General features: G+C 65.1%; 1 protein-coding gene across 1 annotated transcript in view; it reads right to left on the bottom strand.

Moving 5' to 3' along the window:
* SLC12A7 (solute carrier family 12 member 7) overlaps positions 1-6,600 on the bottom strand; it is a 67,439-nt gene extending 60,839 nt beyond the window's left edge. Inside the window, exon 1 of the mRNA XM_059173568.1 lies at positions 6,396-6,600. Within this exon, the coding sequence (XP_059029551.1) occupies positions 6,396-6,585 (190 nt within the window). The 5' untranslated portion in view covers positions 6,586-6,600. The remainder of the gene's footprint in view (positions 1-6,395) is intronic.
* Between the last annotated feature and the right edge of the window lie 12,776 nt (positions 6,601-19,376).

Consider the following 19,376-nt stretch of genomic DNA (forward strand, 5'->3'; position numbering starts at 1 on the left):
AGGCAGAGACAGCGGAAGAGGCTTTTTCACGGGGCCTATTTCTTTCCATCATTGTGACGGTTCATGGTACGGGCCGGCTCCCCTGGGCCTCGGTGCCCAGGTATGAGGTCAAACATCATCCTGGCTGTTTCCGTGAAGACGCTTCTTAGAGGCGATACCCACCGAAAGTGACAAGCTCTGAGTCCCCCTGACGTGGGTGGACCTTATCCAATCAGATGAAGGAGCAGGGGCTGACCTCCCCGGGCAGGAAGGAATCCTGCCGGCAGGAGGCCATTAGCCACAGCAGCCCTCCCCAGGGCTGGCCCAGCCCGCAGACTTTGGACTCACTAAGCCACAGGCGTGAACTAAGAAGCCAATCCTTGGAGTCTCTCTGTCTCTCTCGGCACATGTCTCAGTGGCTCCACTCCTCTGGGTCTCCCCTAAATACAGCACTTCCCCCATTTTCTCAGACTCACATCACGGCTCCATCACGGCTTCCAGGGAACTTCCTACAGCCCCTGACGCCCTGAGGCACCCGCTCAGCCCCCCCAGGGAAGCACCGGGCCTGGGCCTGCTGCAGAAGGAAGGGCTCCCTGTGCCCAGCGAAGACAGGGGCCCTTGTCTGCCAGAGAGAGGCAGAAGGGCAGAGAGCGCGAGCAGGGGCAGGGGCCGCGACGGCGAGAGACAGTCCCAAGCAGGCTTCATGCCCAGCGCGGAGCCTGATGTGGGGTTTGATCTCACCACCCTGAGATCACGACCTGAGCTGAAATCAGGGGTTGGACTGTGGCACCCAGGGTACCCTGTCTGACTCTTTGGACACCGTGCAGGAGCAGGCTCCCCCGGGAAGCAAGCCCTGTCCCCTGGCTCAGCCAGTGGGGGACACACACACTCCCGGCTATGGCTGAGTCGCAGCAGGACCACCTACGAGGCCGTCTGGGGCCCCTGCTGGCCTCGCCCCCTGTGCGGGACTCAGGTCCCTCCAGGGGCAGGAAGCAGGGTCCCCAATCCCCACTAAGGCCAACTCAGGCAAGAAGCCACTCCGTGCTGCGTCTGGAAGGGGGAAGTGTGGCCAGTGGCACCGTTCCCACGTCTAGGGACTGGACAGCACACTGAGCAGAGGGCCGACCCAGAAGCCCTCGTTGGGGAGGACCCAGCGGCTGCGGGGTCACCCTGCTGCCCTGCATTCGACCCTCCTTCTGACCAGAGGGCTCAGCCTCCCATCCTTCAGGAGGGGACAGCAAGTGACGAAGGTGAGAAGGGCCACGGGCCCAGCAGCCAGGACAGGTTGTCCCCGGGATGTCCAGGGAGAAGCCGGGGGTGTGTGTGTGTGGGAGGCGGGCTTGGAGTCCCAACCCCAGCGCGGCAAGCCCGGCCCACAGCCCCTCTCCTGCTCCAGGACCGGCCTGGAAGGGCCACACCAGGGCTGCCTGAAACACAAGATCCCCGGACAAACGTATCTCCCACGAAAGGCCGGAACTCACACCTTGCGGAGAGTGATTAGACGGAAAGAACCCTGCGAGGGGCCGTGTGGCAAGAACGGACTGAATCGAAGTGGCCTCCTCGTCCTCGGGAAAACTGGACCCAGGTCGCCTGCTGGCCGGAAGGGACAAATTCGCTTTCCTCGCACGCTCCTCTCCTGTTAGCTCTTTTGATTGCCGTAAAATCCATGTAACCTAAAACTTGAAACTTTCAGCCACTCTGTGTATACAGTGGCACTCAGCACGTGCACAGCATTGTGCAGCCGTCCCCTTCACCCCTCTCTGGGACTTCCATGCTCATGAAAGCCTCTCTCCCAGCTGGTCTGCAGCCCCTGGCACCCACGTCCCCCCTGTGTCTCTGTGAACAGGACGCCTCCCGGGACCTCCTGTGAGCGTTCCTGGTCCCCCGTGACGGCCCCTGTCTCCAAGCACAGTGTCTGCAGGTCCATCTCTGCTGGATGGCCATCCGTCCTTTGGAAGGCGGGACAACACTCCAGTGCGTGGAGAGACCACGTCTTCCGTCCACTGCCGCGTCCCCCCACAGCCACACGGTAGCCAACACCTGTGCACGCACGCCGGGAACCCCCAGCCCAATCCCACGCTGGCATGGGGCAGCCCCCGCTCCTGAGGATGGAGGCCGGGGTGGCAGGAGGCACAAGCAGGGTGACTGGGGGCCCCGGGCAGGCCTCGCACATGAGGCGGTCCCACCGGGGACCTGGGTCTGCTGCGCAAAGCCCCGTGGGTCCCGGACGGCTGTGTGGATCGCTGGACACAGACTCACCGTGTAACTGTTTATGGGCATTTGGGGCCTCCACTGTGGCTTTACCCCATGGAAAAGCTGCCAGCGAGGGACGTTGCGGATGCGCCCTCGAGGGTTTTTGTCCCGGAGCGAGGACCAGCAAGGGAGAGCTCCCTGGCCGAGGGTCGGGGCCCAGGAGTGAGCGCTGAACAGAGTGGCTCCGTGAGAGCCAACACGAGAGTCACGCTCCATGAAATATTTAAGTAAAAGGAAAACCAAGTCTGCCCAGCCAGGTGGCGGCTTCTCTGACACCAGAGCTGGGCAACCTGCACCCTGGACACCGGCCTTCCTGGGCAGCTGGGAGCTGTGCGGAGCCTCCCTCCAAGCAACATCGGCCAGGGGAATGGGACTTGGCCCCGACGTGTGAGGGGAGCAGGAGTGTCCGAGCGGGGAGGGGGCCACTCCCAGGGTTCACAGACCCCGAGGCTGAGCCCGGGAGCCAGTTCCCCGGGGACAGCAGTGTCGGGGGCCAGCGGCATGCCTGACCACGGCTCCCGGGCTCGTCCCTCATTCCCAGGCCCCGAGGTCCTGGCTTGGGAAGGGGTTTCCCGCGTCAGAGACACGATTCCCCTCTGCCCGAGCAGGTACTCAGGCTCGGTGGCCAGCCCTCCCCTCCCCCCGAGCCATGAAGAGCCAGACATGCAGCGACACACAGACAGACAGGAGACACTCACAGGCACGCGGCTGTGGACACACACACACACACACACACACACACAGCAGTGTTCTGAACAACAGGTCTGTGTGACCGGCCTCCCAGGTGTCCTCTGTCCTCTGAGCATCTGTGGCACGCTCACGTCCCCGCCACGTCGGCTCTAGAGAAAGGGACGTCCCACCACGGGGGCTGGAAGCAGGCCTCTTCCCCAGTGCCGGGCAGGATCCAGGGGCCACGGGAGGGCCCGCCTGGCTCGGTGCTAGGCTGCCCCGGCCTCCCCGGGAGCCTGGGCTCACAGCGCCCGTGGACACAGGGGTGGGTGTGAGGTCCCGTCCGGGGTCAGACCTCTGTCCGATTCCGCGGACCCGCCCAGACCTAACACAGGGAGGGGCTGAGGGGAGTCTGGCCTCTGGGGAGCTCCTGAGGAGTGTGGCCCTGAGGAGAGGAGAGGGGCAGGTGTGACCTCCCCGATGGTCACTGTCCTCACATCAGCCTCCTCTGGGGCCAAGGCTCCCTCTGCCTGCCCTCCCTCAGGGTGGTGGGGCGGGTTCTCTGGGGTCCCTTTGTGAGCCCACACAGTACTGGCACCAGGACCCAGCACCAGCACCTTCTTGGGAAGAGGGGGACAGCCACGGCTCAGCCCCTCGCCTTCTGGGACCTCCCAGGCTGGGGGCAGTGCAGCTGCCCACCTAGCCCCCTCGGCCCAGGCTCGTCACCCTTCCGCCAGGCACCGCCGCAGCCAGGAGGGGCAGGCAGGAGGCCGGGGACAGCACCCCGCCTCCTCTGGGCCAAGAAGCCTTCCCCTCCCCCCAGCACAATCCCGCCACCCTCGAAGAAGGATCTGGCGCAGCACAGAGTGCCCTGCAGACGGGCGTGTGCCAGGGAAATGCAGGCTCCCGGGGACACCGTGACTGGGACCGGAGCTAGGGTCAACACCGGTCCCTCTGCAGAGAGAAGGGACGTCCCACTCCGAGCACTCGTCATGCACAAACGCACAGCAAGCAGACTCCCGGAAGGGCAGCTGGTCTGAGGGCAAAATCAGCGCTCAGCCTGGCTGGTCCCCCCACCCGCCCCCCGGCCGCGACCCCGGGGGGCGGGGGGACCCTGACGCAGCCTGAGGAGCCTCTGTGCCAAGGGGCTACACGTTCCCCGGCTTCGAGAGCCCCCTCATTCGCACACAGGCAGGACAGCCAGGCAGAACGGGGCCCCACCACGCAAAGGCCACAAACCCGAGCTGCTAAACTTAATGCACGTTGTCTTGTCGGCAGCGTCTCATCACAGAATCACATAATCGGACTTTTGTTCTGCAGCGGGCGCGGCACACAACCCGTTGACTGATTGCTGGCTGGAACCGTGCCCCCCTCCCCCGGTAAGTGCCGCCCCACTGGGTCAGCCTGGGGCGAGGGCACAGCGGCGGCCCTGGCTCAGGACGGTCCCACTCCCGAGGGCTGGGGCTGCCCGAGATGGGGGGAAGGGGGAGGGAGGGAGGTGTGACGCCCCCAGGCCGCCCCAGCCCCCTCTCTCTGCAGAGGGGGCGGCTGCAGGGTCAGGCGGGCTTCCCTGGCCCCAACAGCCCCCGCCCCCCATGCACCACCTCGAGGACCCTGGAGCAAGGCCCTTCTCCCGCGTCAGCATGAGCTCGGAGGGCAGAGGACAAGCAGAGACCTGAGCGTGTCTCCTGGCACCAGACCCTTTCCCAGGGGCACGGGCTAACATGCTGGAGGCCCAGGACAAGCAGGGCAGACGGGGCCAGAAGGGGGGGATGAGGTTCAGGGAGGACCTGGAGGAGCGGGACGCTGCGCCCCGCTGCGGAGAACAGCTCCACGCCGGACAGGGCCCGCTGAGAGCCCGCGTTCCTGCAGGGGAGACCATGGCGGGGCCGCGGGGTCCCCCGGAGCGGGGAGAGGAGAGGCCGCTCTCTCACTGCTGCGGGCCCCATGTCGGGAGGACCAGGGGCTCTTGCTCATCCACGCTCCCCGGAAATCTCCACTGACCTCTTCCGCCACAGCCACTTCCCTCACAGCAGAGGGGCCGGCAGTCCCAGAAATAATTAGTTGCTTTGACTCATGTAATCGATTAACAGCAGAATCACTGCTCACAGAGCAAAACAAGAGGACGGCACGCCCAGGGAAGGGGGCAGCGGCGGGAAGGTGTCCCTCTGCCTTGCCCGCGGCCACACACAGCCCTCCCGGAGCGCGACAATGGCTCCCAAGGTCAGGAGGGCGATGGAGAGGGGGCAGGACCTGGGAACCAGGTGCCGGCAGGTGACAGGTGCCATGTCCACACCAGCCTGAGGCTCAGAGACACTCCCCCAAGTGCCCACCACGTGTCTGGACCAACACAGTCCTTGAGAGAGGGTGTGTGCGGTGCGTGTGCACGTGCACACACACATGCACCCCCAGTGCCCCAGAAGGTCTGCTGCTCGGAAACCTCGGCTCAGAGTTCATCCCCACGTTAAAGAATTTCCCAAGTAAGTCAACAAAAGCCTTGTTAGAGAGAGTCTGAAACCCCTGGAGCTCTCAGCTCTTCGTTTACAGCAGGTCCTCACTGCCCGCACTGGGGCCCCTTCGTCGGGGCTGGGGGGCAGAAGGACAGCCACCGACCTCGCTGACCTGAAGGAAACAACAGGGCTCCTGAGAAGCTGCGGGTGGTTGAGACATCAGCCCAGCGGTGAGGGCTCTGGCCCCCAAAGGCACCGGCCGTCCACAGACCAGGGCAGCTGCAGGACCGGCTGCCCCAGGAGTGGCCCGAGGCTGGAGGACAAGGGCCACTCAGAATCCAGTCAAACCCGGAGCTGCTGGAAACCCGTCGTCGCCTGTCCTCCTGTTTGCACCTCCCCCACCCACGCTGTGGGGCGCAGACCTGCGAGGGGCCAGGTCCTGCACGCCCCAACCACTCCCAGCACACGGGCTGAGGGCAGGGGTCCCCGAGGTGCTGGCGGGCACTTCTTAGTGCCTTTGGACTACAGTCCTCAAAACCAAAGGAAAGTCGGAGTGAAGGTTTGGCGATGAAAGGCGTGGGTGTGGGAAGTGCACCGGGGGCACAGAGGGCTGTCGGGGTCCCACCGCCTCACTGAGCCCTGGGCGTCTCCCCAGACTGGAGGAGCACCACCGTTTGGGGGGGTCTCCCGCACACTGGCAACGTGACTCGCACTGGACGCCCCGGGCTCCAGGGGCGATGAGGTCAGACGGTGCCCGGGAGCTTTCCCAAGGGCCCAGGGAGTCGAATCCCGCTCCAGGGCGCAGGGCAGGGCAGAAAGCGGGCCAGGGTCCGTCGGGGCCGAGGCCGCGGTCCCCAGAGGAGCCCCCAGGACACGCCCCCCACCAGCTCGACCCAGCGCTGACGACGCAGCCACCGCCGCGGTCCGCAAGGCCAGGGACCCCGGCAGCGCTCGCACCAACGCCCCTGCGCGCCCGCCCCGCTCCGCCGCACCGACGGGGAGGCCGCGCGCCCTCGATGGGCGCCCCGCGTGGCCCGCACCTACCGTAACGGCTCGGCTCGCGGCAGTAGCGCAGGATGGGCAGCGCGTCCACCCTCGGCGTCTCGGGGGCGCCCGCGGGGTCGGGGCCCGGGGCTCGGCCGGGGCCGGGGTACTGGCTGCCGCCGCCCTCGGTGATGGGCCCCGCGTCCCCCGCCCCGCTCGCCGCGGGGGTCACCACGAAGCGCTGGGACATGGTGGCCCGAGCCCAGCCCCAGCCGCCAGGTTCCCGGGCGCCAGCAGAGCTGCAAGGCTCGGGCTGGGCGGGCAGGGGCGGGGCCGGGGCCGGGGCGGGGCCAGCGGCGGGGGACGAGCCTGCCCCTGGGACCCGGCGGCGTCAAGCACGGAGGGGCCAAGGCGCGCGAGAGAAGGGGAGCCGGCGGGGACCACTAGGAGAGCGGTTGGGGTCAGTCACTGGGGAATGGGGCACATTCCCTCCGTGAGGCAGGAAGCCTCCCTCTCCAGGCCAGAGTGTCCCTTCAGAAGAGCAGGGTCTTGGGGGCCTCGCTCTAAGACCTTGGAGACACCCCTCCCCCAACCCAGGCAGCCGGGGTCAGTACTGGGGCCTGGGACACCATGCCAGCGGATGCTGGAGACCTCTCTGGTCTGGGACAGTGACCACCCCCAGCGGCAGAATGGCAGCCAGGGACCCGTTACAAGGAGGCAGGTGCCAGAGTTTCAGGGAGTGAGTGAGGGCAGCGGCCTCCTGGACCATGGGGTCTGGGCTATACGCACCCTCTGCCGGGCATGTTCTCATTCCCCCGACTCTGGCCTCTTGACCGTTAGGTGTTCAGCAGTTGGCCCCAGAGGTCAGGCAGCTGGCCTCAGACTTCTACCGGATGGAGGAGCGGTCGGGAAGGAGTGGGTGAGACCAGGAGGTCCGGGAACGACGTGCCAGACAGGAAATGTGGCCAAGAACTAGCCTACTCTGTCTATGGGCACTACAACACAAGTCCCAGCCCCAGGCTAGCTTTGTGTTAATATTGCTACTCCTTCATGATTTCGGTGTAGCAAGAACTTTACAATATTCAACATTTTTGCACATTCACTTGCTCAACAAATATTTACTAGTGCGTAGCTACGCCAGACCCTGCCGGTATCCGAGAAGACAGAAAGCCCTGCCTCCATGAAGCATGCATTCTGGGAAGAGCGAGAGACAAGAGCTGTGAGGGCGAAGCAGACAAAGAAGGGGTTTACCGAGGAGAAACTGTGAGTGGGGTGTCCAGGGTGCTCCCAGGAGAAGATGATCTTTGAGCAATGACTTCAAGAAGGTCAGTAATCAGCTGTGTGACTTTCTACTCATTTGCCTCATGGTGCCTGAGGGCTGCTCCTGGTCCAGCCATCACAGTCACACTCTGGCCGTAGAGAGAGGAGACCGGAGAAAGGCAGTTAGGCCCCACTTTCAAGAGTGCAGCCCAGAAGCCACACACAATACTTTCGCTTGACCCATTAGCCAGAACTTAGTCACATGGCCATGCGGGCCCATGAAGAAGGCTGGGAAATGTGCCTGCTGACGTGTGGGGGCTCTGTTAATGAGGAAGCACGAGAGGTCGGGTATTAGGCCACATGGAGCACAGGAGGAAAGGAAGACCCAGGGTGCTGGATGCTGAGGACTCCTTTCTGCACGCCCCTTGCGTACCCCACCCCCACTCCCACAGCGCAGAGGGAACAGCCAGGGACCAAGCGCTCACGCACACCTGGGCACACCTGGCAGCCCCCATCTCGCTCCTGGACAGCCTCCTTGGGTTCTTCTGGGGGCTCTGGAGGCCGTCCAAGCCCGGGGCGCTCTCCAGGACGGATGGGGACGGCGGCCCTGCATCTCCCCTGCCCATTCACATACAGTGCTTTCTCTGCCCTTCCGCCCAGTGCATGTTTGCCCAGGATGACATGTGAGTTATTTTGGGAAGGTTCCCCCACCCGTGCATTTAGCCTTTTCTTGGAAGGGCCCGGACCAGTACAGAGCCCTGCTGAGAGCCGGCAGCTCACGGTGCCACTTCGACCCAGGCCGCAGACAGGTTGTTGGTGGACTTCGTGTGCACGTGCTCCCGTCTCACTGCTGTTGTAAGGGATCTGGCGACTCTGCTGGTGTGTAAAACCAGAGCACACAGCGAGGACGCAGGTGCTTGGAGCCTGGCGCGGGGCAGAGCCCCGTTCTGCCGTCCAGCCGGCTCTCAGTCCAGCCCCTGAGTTCCGCGGGGAACCTGCCCGCCTGGAAATCACCAGTCGTGTCCATCCTTGCTGCGCCTGCTCTGCTTTCTCTCCCTGGTTTTGGTCTTGCCTTGGAATTTTCTGGACATTCCCGGACCACATGGCTGGAGCCGCTTGTTCGGTCTGAGCTGAGACAGGAGCAGCCCGGAGCCTCCCGGCGAGGCAGGGTGCCGGCCAGCGGTGTGGAACAGGGTCTCTTGCTCCCCCCCGCTGGGGCAGGGCTGGGACCAACAGCACTGGTGGCCCTCGGTCGTCAGAGGCCCCCGGGGTTCACAGAGCAGGGGGAGGGCCCGAAGCTCCAGTCTGTCCCCACGAGACCCTGCGGTAGCAGCGGACGGGCCTGAAGGACAGCCCGGAGCAGAGCTGCGGCCGAGGCTCCTGCTGCTGGGTTCTCAGCCCCTGACACGGGTCTCCCCGTGCCCGCGCGGCCACTAGGGGAGTCCCCCCCCAGACAGCCCTGGCCTCGCCCTGACGGGCAGCCTCTTCTGGGGACTTTCTCAAAATCACCATCTTCTACCGAGTCTCTGATCTTAATGTCTTCGGCTAATAAAGCGTTCACAGTCTGTAAGTTTCACATTGATGTGCGTGTGTGTGTATGTGTGTGCGTGCACGTATGCGTGCATGTGTCTGTCTCTGTGTGAGTGTGTAACGTGTGTGTGTATCTCCACGTCCGTCCGTGTGTGTTTCCATGTGTGTGCGTGTGTTTATTTGGTGGGTTGACTGTTGGTTGAGGTCTCGGGCAAACCGTCAGACTCACCATTTCTGGGCAGAGTTCTGTGGTCCTGCCCAACAGCACAGCGGGACGGCGCACTGTCTGCCCCGGCCCTGCCCCCCCGCAGCACCGGCCACTTGGTTGGTCACGGAGGGGAGGGCCACGGCTAGGAGGACACGGAGCAGAGACAGAAGTGGGGGCAGACAGAGAGGGGGAGGCAGGGCCCCAGCGGCCTCTCCACCTCTTCCCGGAGCCAGGCGCGCACAACTGCCAGACGCCTCTCCGCCTGTGCTGGGCCGGGCTGTGCCGGCGCCTCGGGTCAGCTTGGGCCCTGGCGGGACTGAGATGTGGGCAGCCACGTGCGGCCGGAAGCTGCCCGGCGGGGCGTGAGGCTGTGCCTGAAAGCTCCACAGCAGCATCTGCGCGGCCGGTCTGGGTGGTGGGCTCCCATGGCCCTTGTCTTCCTCGGACGGACTGATTGCGGAGCACAGTGGCCCCTGCCTGTGCCCAGGTCGTTGCAGCGGCAACACTTCTCTTGTGGAATATCGCGTCGCGTCCAGACCGCGTCTTCGTCCGTTCACGTCGATGGGACTGCGGCTCCTTCCGCATCTTGGCTACTGTCGAAAATGTGGCTGTAAACATCGGGGCATGTGCATTCCTTCAAACTAATGTTTTTGTGTCTTTGGGTGAATAGTGGGTGTGGAATTGCTGGTCGTAGGGTAGCGCTAGTTTCAACTTTATGAGGAACCTCCATGCTGTTTCCCAGAGTGACCGCACCAGCTTGCATTCCCACCACCAGTGCAGGAGGGTCCCCTTTCTCCGCATCCTCGCCAGCGTCTGTCGTTTCCTGACTGGTTAGTTTTAGCCATTCTGACTGGTGTGAGATGGTATTTTATTATTATTTTTTTAAGATTTTATTTATTTATTTGTCAGAGATAGAGAGAGGGACAGACAGACAGAGGCGGAGGGGGAAGCAGATTCCCCGCTGAGCAGAGAGCCCGATGCGGAGCTCGATCCCAGGACCCTGAGATCACGACGGAGCCCCCCAGGCGCCCCTCACTGTGGTGTTGATCTGCATTTCCCTGACAATGAGAGATGAGGAACATCTTTCCATGCGTCTGCTTGTCGGTCATCTGGATGTCTTCTTTGGAGAAATGTCTCTGGTCTGACCATTTTTAACCAGATTATTTGTTTTTTGGGATGTTGATAAATTCTTTGTATATATTGAACACTAACACTTTATAATATGGGAGGGGAGGGGTGGGGGACGGACAGCGGGGGCGTGGGGAAGTGTCGGCAGCTCTCCTTTTGGAAGGGTCGGCCGTCAGTGAGTGCGAATTCTCACTATTATTTGGTCTGGCAAGTGTCGGAACGGCTGCCGGCTCATGGCTACTGCCTTAGCTTCTGCATGTCTCACGTGAATTGTGTGCCGAGGTAGATTAAACCCTCACGGAGTCTGGTCTAGACGAGGAGAGGGAGAGAGAGAGGTGAGGAGCCAGGCACACGGGAGGGTCCGTGCGGAGGGGGTGTGCCGGGGAAGACGCAGGGACGGGCAGCAGACACGGCAGCTGACCCCGGGGGCTGGGATCGTGCAGTGCGGTGGACAGAAGCAGGGCCGTGGAAAGCACCGCCTGGGGTGTGTGTGGCGGCTGTGGGCCCCCAGCCTGCGGGCCCCCCACCCCGCGCCGGCGCAGCGGGACGCAGCCCCGCCCTTGTTTGGGCTCACTCCGCGGTGGTCTGCTGCTGTGGGGCAGGTCGGGCAGGTCACTGCAGACTCTGAGATAGTCTCAGAGGATCCCTCGCTCGGAAGCCCAGACGCCCCGAGACGGCACCTCGTGCCTTTCCTACCCGCAGGCCCCAGTCCCGTCCTTGTCCGTGTGGCTCCCAAATCCCTGGGCCGACCTGTCGCCACGGGCCCCTCCCTACGGCGAGACCTGCCCCACTTTGGACATGTAAACACGGAAACTTGGGCCACTGGAGCCGCTGCCTTCCTCGGTACAGTGACCTGACCCTTCGAGTTCTCTTGGCCCCTCAGTCCCCTGGGAGCTCAGGTTTCCTGGGCTGGGCATCTCAGTCTACTCAAACGAGGCGTGCCCAGGGTGATTCTGGCCCTGAGTCTCTCTGGGCCACCTCCCAAGGCTTGGGGGCACAGAGTGTATCAGACTCAAAAGGCGGCAGCCCCCAGCTGGGTCTGCTTCCCGTTCTCGGTGGCCTGGGTGCTGTCCGTGGGCAGCTAGCCCGCATCGCAAAGACCCCTTGTGTCCTAGACAGACTGCTCGTGGAGCACGGCTGCGACAGAACGTTCAGTGCCGTCACCACGCGCCCGTCGCCACGCGCCCGTCAGCCGTCCGTCCGCTACTTCCCTCCCTCCCTCCTTCCGCCCAGCGCCCGCCCAGCGCCCACCCGCCCAGCGCCCAGCGCCCAGCGCCCGCCCGCGGCTCTGTCGTCCTTCCCCACGCAGCCCGCGTCCCTCCACTCCTCCGTCCAACCACGGTATAGGGAATGTGCAGGATCCTTTGCTGCACAGCTGGGGACACAGTTGGGAGCCCTGTGGTGCCGGCGGTCAGGAGGAGAGCCGAGGGTTTGTGGGAGGAGCCCAGAGAAGGGCCGAGTCACGGTGGGCGGTCCAGCGGGGAGGGAGCATGGCCCGTCCTGCCCACCAGGAGAACGACGGGGTCGGAGCCGGAGCCGTTAGGAAGAGACAGAAGCTGCAGGCGGCTTGCAGTGAAGGGAAGACAAGAGACGGGTCCGGCTCCCCCTTCCCAGCCGCACTCTGCCTGTGAGGCTCCGGAGCTCGCTCTTCTGCTGTTGAGAAAGGGCCGGTCTGCGCGTCGGCCGCGTAAGGTCCCAAGGGTGTTAATGAGAGCGAGTGAAATGACTTCCTCGCTCCAGGGCCTCCTTTTCCTCCGTCAGGCCGCCCACCACCTGGAAACGTCAGGGGCTCCCATTTTCCAAGTCGAACCACCGTGCGGCTGTCAGGGCTCCCTGCGGCTCCTCCTCACTCGGCACACTCACCCCCCACCTCACGCCCCCCTGAGAATGCCCTGGACTGCCAGCCTTGCCCCTGAGGCCCGCTCTAACCCCCGTTCGCCGCCTGCGCTGCGGCGCTTCCTCCTCCAGGGTTGGCTCATGCCCAGCTTCCCCTCACTCCTCCGCAACATCTGCTGTTGCTCCGGCAGCCCTGCCTTGTCCCTGTGCTCTCTCGGGACGTCCGACCCCTCCGTCGGCTCCGACACGCCGGGCTCCTGCCTGCACGGACCCCGCCTCCTGCACAGACAACCCACGGGGAGCAGCACAAACGGTGCCGCCGCAGACTGACACGCCCGGGCTCGTGGGTGCTCCGAGGAAGGGCCGGCGCTGCCAGGGGACAGTTCCAGGCAAGAGCAGGGATTTCTGCCCGAAACACCTGCCTCCCCGCAGCCCCGGCGACACCAGGGTGCATGCGGCCGCCAGGGGGGCTCCGAGGCCAGGGCTCCTCTCTGGCTGCGGTTTACGCGAGATGATGCACACAGATGTGTCACTGAGCTCAGAGCTCGGAGGGTCCCGTGCCTGTGCGGCTGCCACGGGCATGGGGCAGAGACGCACCGCCGCCTGGAAAGTTCTCTTGACCCCAGGTCAGTGCTGCCCGGTTCCAAACTCCATGGGAGCCGGGTCACGCCGTGTGTCACCAGACGCACCTCCTTGCTTCCTGTCTCCGAGCGAGGCGCTGCGCTGACGCACCACAGCGGGTTCACCGGTTCTCCCGTTGATGGAGGCTGGGCTGTGGCCCCGGGGGGCTGCCGGGACAAGGTCGCTTCAGGACTGTGTGGGCCAGCGTCCAGGGGCCCTTTACCGGGTCCGTCTCTGCTGGCGGACGCCTCGGAACGGAGCCCGTGGACTCCACGTCTGTTTGATCTCCCGAGAGGGGCCAGTTTCCCGGAGTGCTGGTCTCCCTTCACAGCTTGGGCCCCCCGCCCCCGTTCTAGGAGGCGCCTCGTCGTCCACACCCGCCGTTGGCCACTTCCCGGTGTTGGCACTGGGTCGATGCCGTCGATCAGGAGCCCCACTCAGCAGTCTGGCCGGACAGGAGCTTGCCGCACACTGTGCCGCTCTCACGGAACGTCTTGATTCGCAGACGGGGAGACTGAGGCATGGGGGGTGGGTACCTCGCCCGTTCCCAGCCGGTCGGCACGGAGCAGGCTTGTCCTGACCGTCTGACCTCAGAGCCCGACTGGGAGGGGTTTGTTCTCCTCAGCCTGGGATCGGGCCTTGGCTCTGCTGCTTGCTTTGTCCTCGAGGGCTTGGAGCCCCTCGCCATGGACTCGTGCAGTCCCTCTGGTTCGTCTCCCTTAGGAAAAGCACCTCGTGTGGTCCTGGGCTTGCTGGCGGTTGTTTGGGCGACGAGCGCATCAGCCCGGGGCAGCCACCTGCGGCCACATTTCTCCCTCCTGTCTGTGGGGAGGGGTCCGCTCCGCACGCACACACCGAGGGAGGCCACAGGCAGAGTGTGGGCCACAGCTGCTGGCTGAGGTTTTCTGTCCTCTTGCTTTTGTCCAAGGACCCCAAATGGCACTGTGAGCCCGCGGCCCCGGGGCCTGGAGGAAGGCTCGGGAGTGGCTGGGGTCGCCCAAACCAGGAGAAACGGCAGGGATGGGCGTGGCGGCCAAGAGACCCTGCCCAGGTAGGGTCTGGCTGGAGGGGTCAGTCCACCTTCCAGGGGACCAGCAGGGCCTCCAGCGGCCCTCAGAGCCCTGGGCGTGCGTGCCGAGCCCCTGGGATGCTGTCTCCCTTCCTCCCAGGTGGGGAGGAATTGGGGGCACCAGCCTCCATGCAGCCACGAGCGTGGTCCAGCCCCTGAAGAAAGGCGCCATTGGTGGCCTCAGGCAGGTGGCAGGTTCTCTACCTTGTGCCCCCTCCATTCAGCCCTAACACCGACGGGGGCACAGCAAACTCCGTACCTATCCCCCCACGAGAGGCCCCAGGCAGGGCAGCTCCCACAGAATGTCCGGACCCCGCCACAGGGCCTCAATGGCCCCATAAGCCCTGCCACTCGCCTCCCACCCCGACCGCAGGGCCCCTCCCGGAGCCGAGACCGGCAGGAGCCCCATGTCCAGCCCAGGGTCGAGCACCTGGGCCCACGGAGGTTCTGGATTCCCCTGTAGGGCCTGGGGGGCCGCATGTGGCCGGCACTCGCCCTCCCGCTGCCCCTCTACAGAGCCCGGCTCTCTCTCCCCTGCGTCAGCCCAGGGCTCTGGCCTTGCTGGCTTCAGGGGTGGGCTGGCACCCAGCCTGAAAACAGGGATGGATGGACGGACAGGGGTGCAGCAGCTGGGGCTGAGAGGCCCGCCCAGCCCTCTGAGGAGGGGTCAGCTCCCCGGGATGAACCCGTGGGACCTGGTGAGCCGACCGATGACGTTTTGCGAAGGTGACTTCTTGTTTGCAGTTTTTCAACTTGAAGGAGTCCTTCCCGTGTCGAGCCGCAGACGCTGAGCGGAGGCCGCGTCGTGTTCAGGACAAGGGGCCTCTTCTCGCCTTCTTGCCCTGGTCCGCTGCATCCCGCGCACACCTGTCCGTCACCTCCAGTCCACCTGGGAACAGAGAGGGATCTAGAAGCTGCCCAACCCCCTCCTGGCCCCTGGCAGACGCGGCGTGGCGGTGGTCAGCACTCACCAGCCTCCGGCCTGGCCGCCAGGGCGTCTCGGCGAATTCGGGGGCCCAGACGGTAGCTCTGCAAAGCCGCCTGGGCAGAAGGTCCTGCGGGACATCTTGGCCGAGCCCCGCAGGAAGCGGACGACAGACGCTCCTTACGTGGTGACAGAGGCGAACGCATTCAGTTCTTGCCGGAGAGCGGGGGCTGAGAGGAGCCCCCAGTGCGGGAGGGTCGCCTGACAGAGGGCCATCCACCCGAGAAGCCAAACCCTCGCAGGTCGGCTGGCCAGTCTGGTGGGGAGGATGGGCCGTATCCCCGCCTGCCGCAGCCCAGGCAGAACCAGACAAGCCCAGCGCGCCCCACCCCACACCGCGGCCAGTCCAAGGGCAGGGACCTGGGGCTGGTGCAGTCCCCTTGGTCGGTAGGGCAGGGGTCCCCCTCCCAGGACGGGTATTGGGTTACCTGGCATCATCTGAGGGCTTGTGAGAACTCTTGCTCCCAAGAGGGGATGGAGGGCTTGGGCCCGGGACATGAGGGGCCCCCCGGGAACTTGGAAGGACACCCAGGAGACCAGAACATGTGCACTGGCCCACAGTCGCCCGACGGAGAGCTCCCACGCAGGCGCGGCAGCCGTGGGAACCGTCACGCTGCACGTGCTGGGGCGTCTGCGAGGTCGGAGTAGTCGGGCACGAGCACCGGGCGCTCGAGACATCTCAGCCCCAAGCAGGGGGTCTTGCCAGTGAGCGGGACCCAGAGCCCCGGGCGTCCCTCCAGCGGCTCTGAGCAGGTCCGGGAGCCGCGGGTGCTGGGTGCGGTCGCTGCCCTCACCCTGGGGAGGCACCAGTGCCCAATGGGATCACAGGTCTTCCGTGGAGTGAGTCGGAGCTGCAGATTAACTGGCGGCGAGAAACCTGTCTCACAGGCATCACCGCCCAACAGCTGCTCCCCCAGTCCACAGGCTGTTTGGGGAGGGGTCTTGATGGAGATCACTGGGCCACAGCAGGGTCTTTGGGTGGGTCTACTCCAACGTGGAAGAGGCCGGGGGTAAGACCAGATTGCGCAGGGAGGGCGGCGGGGAGCCGAGGAGAGACGGGGCACAGGCCCCTCCTGCTCCCAGCCGGCTCTGCATGGGTCTGGGGGGCTGAGTTACCCGTGCCACAGGCGGGGCAGGCACACAGCGGACGCCGTCCCCAGGGCCCTGCACAGTGGGCGCCGCACTGGAGGTGCCCCAGCCTCCGGGGAGCGCTGTGGGGGTCCTTCTGCCGGGACGGTCGGCCGTCGGCATTGCGGGGCCTTCACGCCCATCCCCAGGACCTACTGATGCCCGGCCCCCGACCAGCGGGGCCGCCCACTGGGTACTTGGTCTGGGCTAGCGTGCGCTCCCTCCCCCCTGACCCGGGCGCACCTCCGCCACCCGCAGGCTCCTGACTCTGCCCGCACCCAAGCCCCCACACCCGGCCTTCCCCGGACGGTCCTGCCTGCAGCCTTCCTTCCTCCGGGCTTCGCTCAGTGTCTTCGGTCCAAGGCCTCAGCCCTGGTCTCCTGGTCTCCTGGTCTCCAGGCCGGGGGGACAGCAGTTGGCCTGAGCCTTGTCCCACCAGCCCGGGGTGGACCCGGGCCTGGGGGGGGGGCGGTTCCCAGCCTCCCCATCTGCACGTTTGTTACTGAGGAACCTGCGTCCATGGCACACACCGTGTCCCACCAGCGGGTCACTGCCCTCCGTCCCCTCTGTCCCAAGGGATCTGACTCCCTTCAAGCTCAGACTTTGTGGGAGGCTGTGGATGCTCTCTAGAGCTCGGGACACCTTCCTTAAGGTGGAATATTCCAGAATGCAAGGATCCTCAGAAGGAACTGTGACCCCTGGGAGCGGAGGGCGGAGCAGAAGGGTCAGACAGGCATGGGGAGCCAGCACCTTCAGGCGCCACCGGCTGTGGACGCTGCGCCCCCCCGTGGCCCCCTCCCCCAGGCTGGGGAGGCCAGGGCAGCCCCCACCGCAGGGCTCTTGCAGCAGGCCTGGCTGGTCTTGGACATGAGCCCCGAGGCACAGGAGCGTACTCGGAAGGCGGACGGAGAGGTCACAGGAATGTCCCTGATGGCCAAGGCCACATGTGCAAAGGAGGTGGTGTCTGTCTTCTGGCCCTCGATCAGTGGCTCATGCCGTGTTGGAAGCAGGAGGGACAGGCTGAGGGCCGGCTGCCTCGCAGTGACTTGTGCCCAGACTCCCTCCCACCGCCCCCCGCCGGCCCACTCTCAGGGGCCGCCCTGGCTGACCTGCTTCCTGAGAAGGGCCCTGGGTGTGTGCTCAGCTCCGGGCTCCCCTGTCCACCGACCACCCCTCCCCTGTCTCCGGGGGCTTCGGACGGCGGAGGACAAGGTTCGGTAGCACCTCCCTACACTTGGTCGCCCTCCGGAGCCTTCTCTGCAGCCCCTGACACGTGGCTCTGGAGGGCGCGGGGGTCTCTCAAAGACGCACAGCCTGTGCAGGGCCAGCGCCCTCTCCCAGGACACGCGGAAGCCACCCTGGGATGAGTGGGGACAAACCCTGGAAGCATGGGCCGCCGCCCCGTTCTGGAGAAGGACCTGACCAGGCCCTTCCAGGTCTGTAGGCCCTGAGTCCTGCCCTGTCTCTGTGACGTCCTGGGGGAGGCAGTGAACACAGGCTCCCTCCCGTGCCATCAGTCCCCACCGGCCGTCCCCACAGCAGCTGCTCGAGGCCCCCTCCCCGTCCCATTTCGGGGAGTCTGCAACATATCGCTGCCTGTGGTCCACCCGCCCCGCCCTGCCTCCAGCACCCACCGTGGCACCGGCACGGGAGGGAACGGCAGGGGCCCTCAGAGCCCCTACGTAGACAGAGAGAGGCACCCCATGCAGAAAGTGGGCCCGTCAGGGACGGGCCCGTCACCCCATGCAGCCTCCCCAGGTGCCGGGCCCGTCCCAGAGAGCCTGGGAGTGGAAAGGGACCAGAGCGGGGCGAGGGGGAGCCCGTGGGCCGCAGACAGGGGGCTTCACCCCTGCAGGAGCTCCCGGAGCCCACCCTCTCCTGCCTCAGCCCCTGCTTTCCCTCCCTGTCTCCCCAGGGCCCAATGCCTGAGCCTTCCCTCCGCGGGGACCCTGTCCGGTCCATTGCAGCACCCCCAATCTCTTCCCAGGAGGGCTGGTTGTGAGAGAGGCAGAGACAGGGACAGAGACGTAGGGAGACAGAGACAAAGATAGGTGTAGAGGGACAAAGAGAGACAGAGACGTAGGGAGACAGAGAGAGACACGGAGACAGAGATGTAGAGAGACAGTGAGGCAAAGAGACAGAGACGCAGAGAGACGGAGAGACAGAGACAGAGACAGAAGCTGAGTATCATTTCATAACGATCTTCAGAAATACTGGAACAAGGGGCACCTGGGTGGCTCAGTGGGTTAAGCCTCTGCCTTCGGCTCAGGTCGTGATCTCAGGGTCCTGGGACCGAGCCCCGCATCGGGCTCTCTGCTCATCAGCCTGTCTGCGCACTTGAATGTGGGGGGGTCGTGGGGACGCGTCAGCGCGCGTGTGCTTGTGGATCACGCGGGCCAGCGTGACCTTGTTTTCTCTGCCCGCTTGTGCCCTCTGCTGGTGTGTCCGGACATAGCTGTCGGCGAGGTGACCTTGTTCCCGGGGAGCAGAGGCTCACACAACACCTCCCTGCTCCGCCCCCACCAGGGCCTTCAGCCCGACCGGAGCGGATTTCTCTCCTGCTCCCCGTGAAGCCACAGAGGGGCCCAGGGCTGGGGCAGGGCTGCAGGGTCAGGGACTCGGGCCCCTCCTGAACCACAGACTCACTGTCCACCCACAGCAGCGTCCTCGTGGCCCAGGATGGCTGCTGAGGCTCCATTCATCCCACTTGCCGTTCCATGAGGGTGCGGCGTGGGCGCTGGGGGCCCAGAGTCAGGGTCAGAGTCAAGGTGCTTCCCTGCTCCCCGGGAAGCCACAGAGTGGGTCAAGGCCCTCCCTCCCGGGCTGCTTCCCTCCTCCCGGCAATAGTTTAAGAACCAGCCAGCCAGGGGTCCAGAAGGGAGCGGGAAGCCAGCCCTCCCTCCCCACACCCCCAGGCAGAGGACCTGAATGAGACCAGGCTTATTTCGTCCAAGTCTCTTTTTTCCACTCTGGGGATCTGGTCACCCGCGTCACACACATCTTGTTCTAGGTGTGGCTGGGCTGGGGTGGGGGTTTCTGTCCCCACGGGGTCTTCCTGACGAGCCCTCTCCGCGCCCCCCCTGGAGGGGGCAGCCCCTCTGTGTCCGCAGAGGTCTAGGACTGCCTCTCCCTGGGGACAGGGCCCAGGACCCAAGGCCGATCTCCAGGACCTCTATAAGCACTCTCTCCCGAGTGTCACCGCTGTGACTGACACGGGACTCCCTCGGGAGCTGGGACTGGACGTCTGCAGACTCGTGACTCCAGCAACGCCGACTC

This window comes from Mustela lutreola, chromosome 5 (genome assembly GCF_030435805.1).
Source record: "Mustela lutreola isolate mMusLut2 chromosome 5, mMusLut2.pri, whole genome shotgun sequence".
Classification (NCBI taxonomy): domain Eukaryota; kingdom Metazoa; phylum Chordata; class Mammalia; order Carnivora; family Mustelidae; genus Mustela; species Mustela lutreola.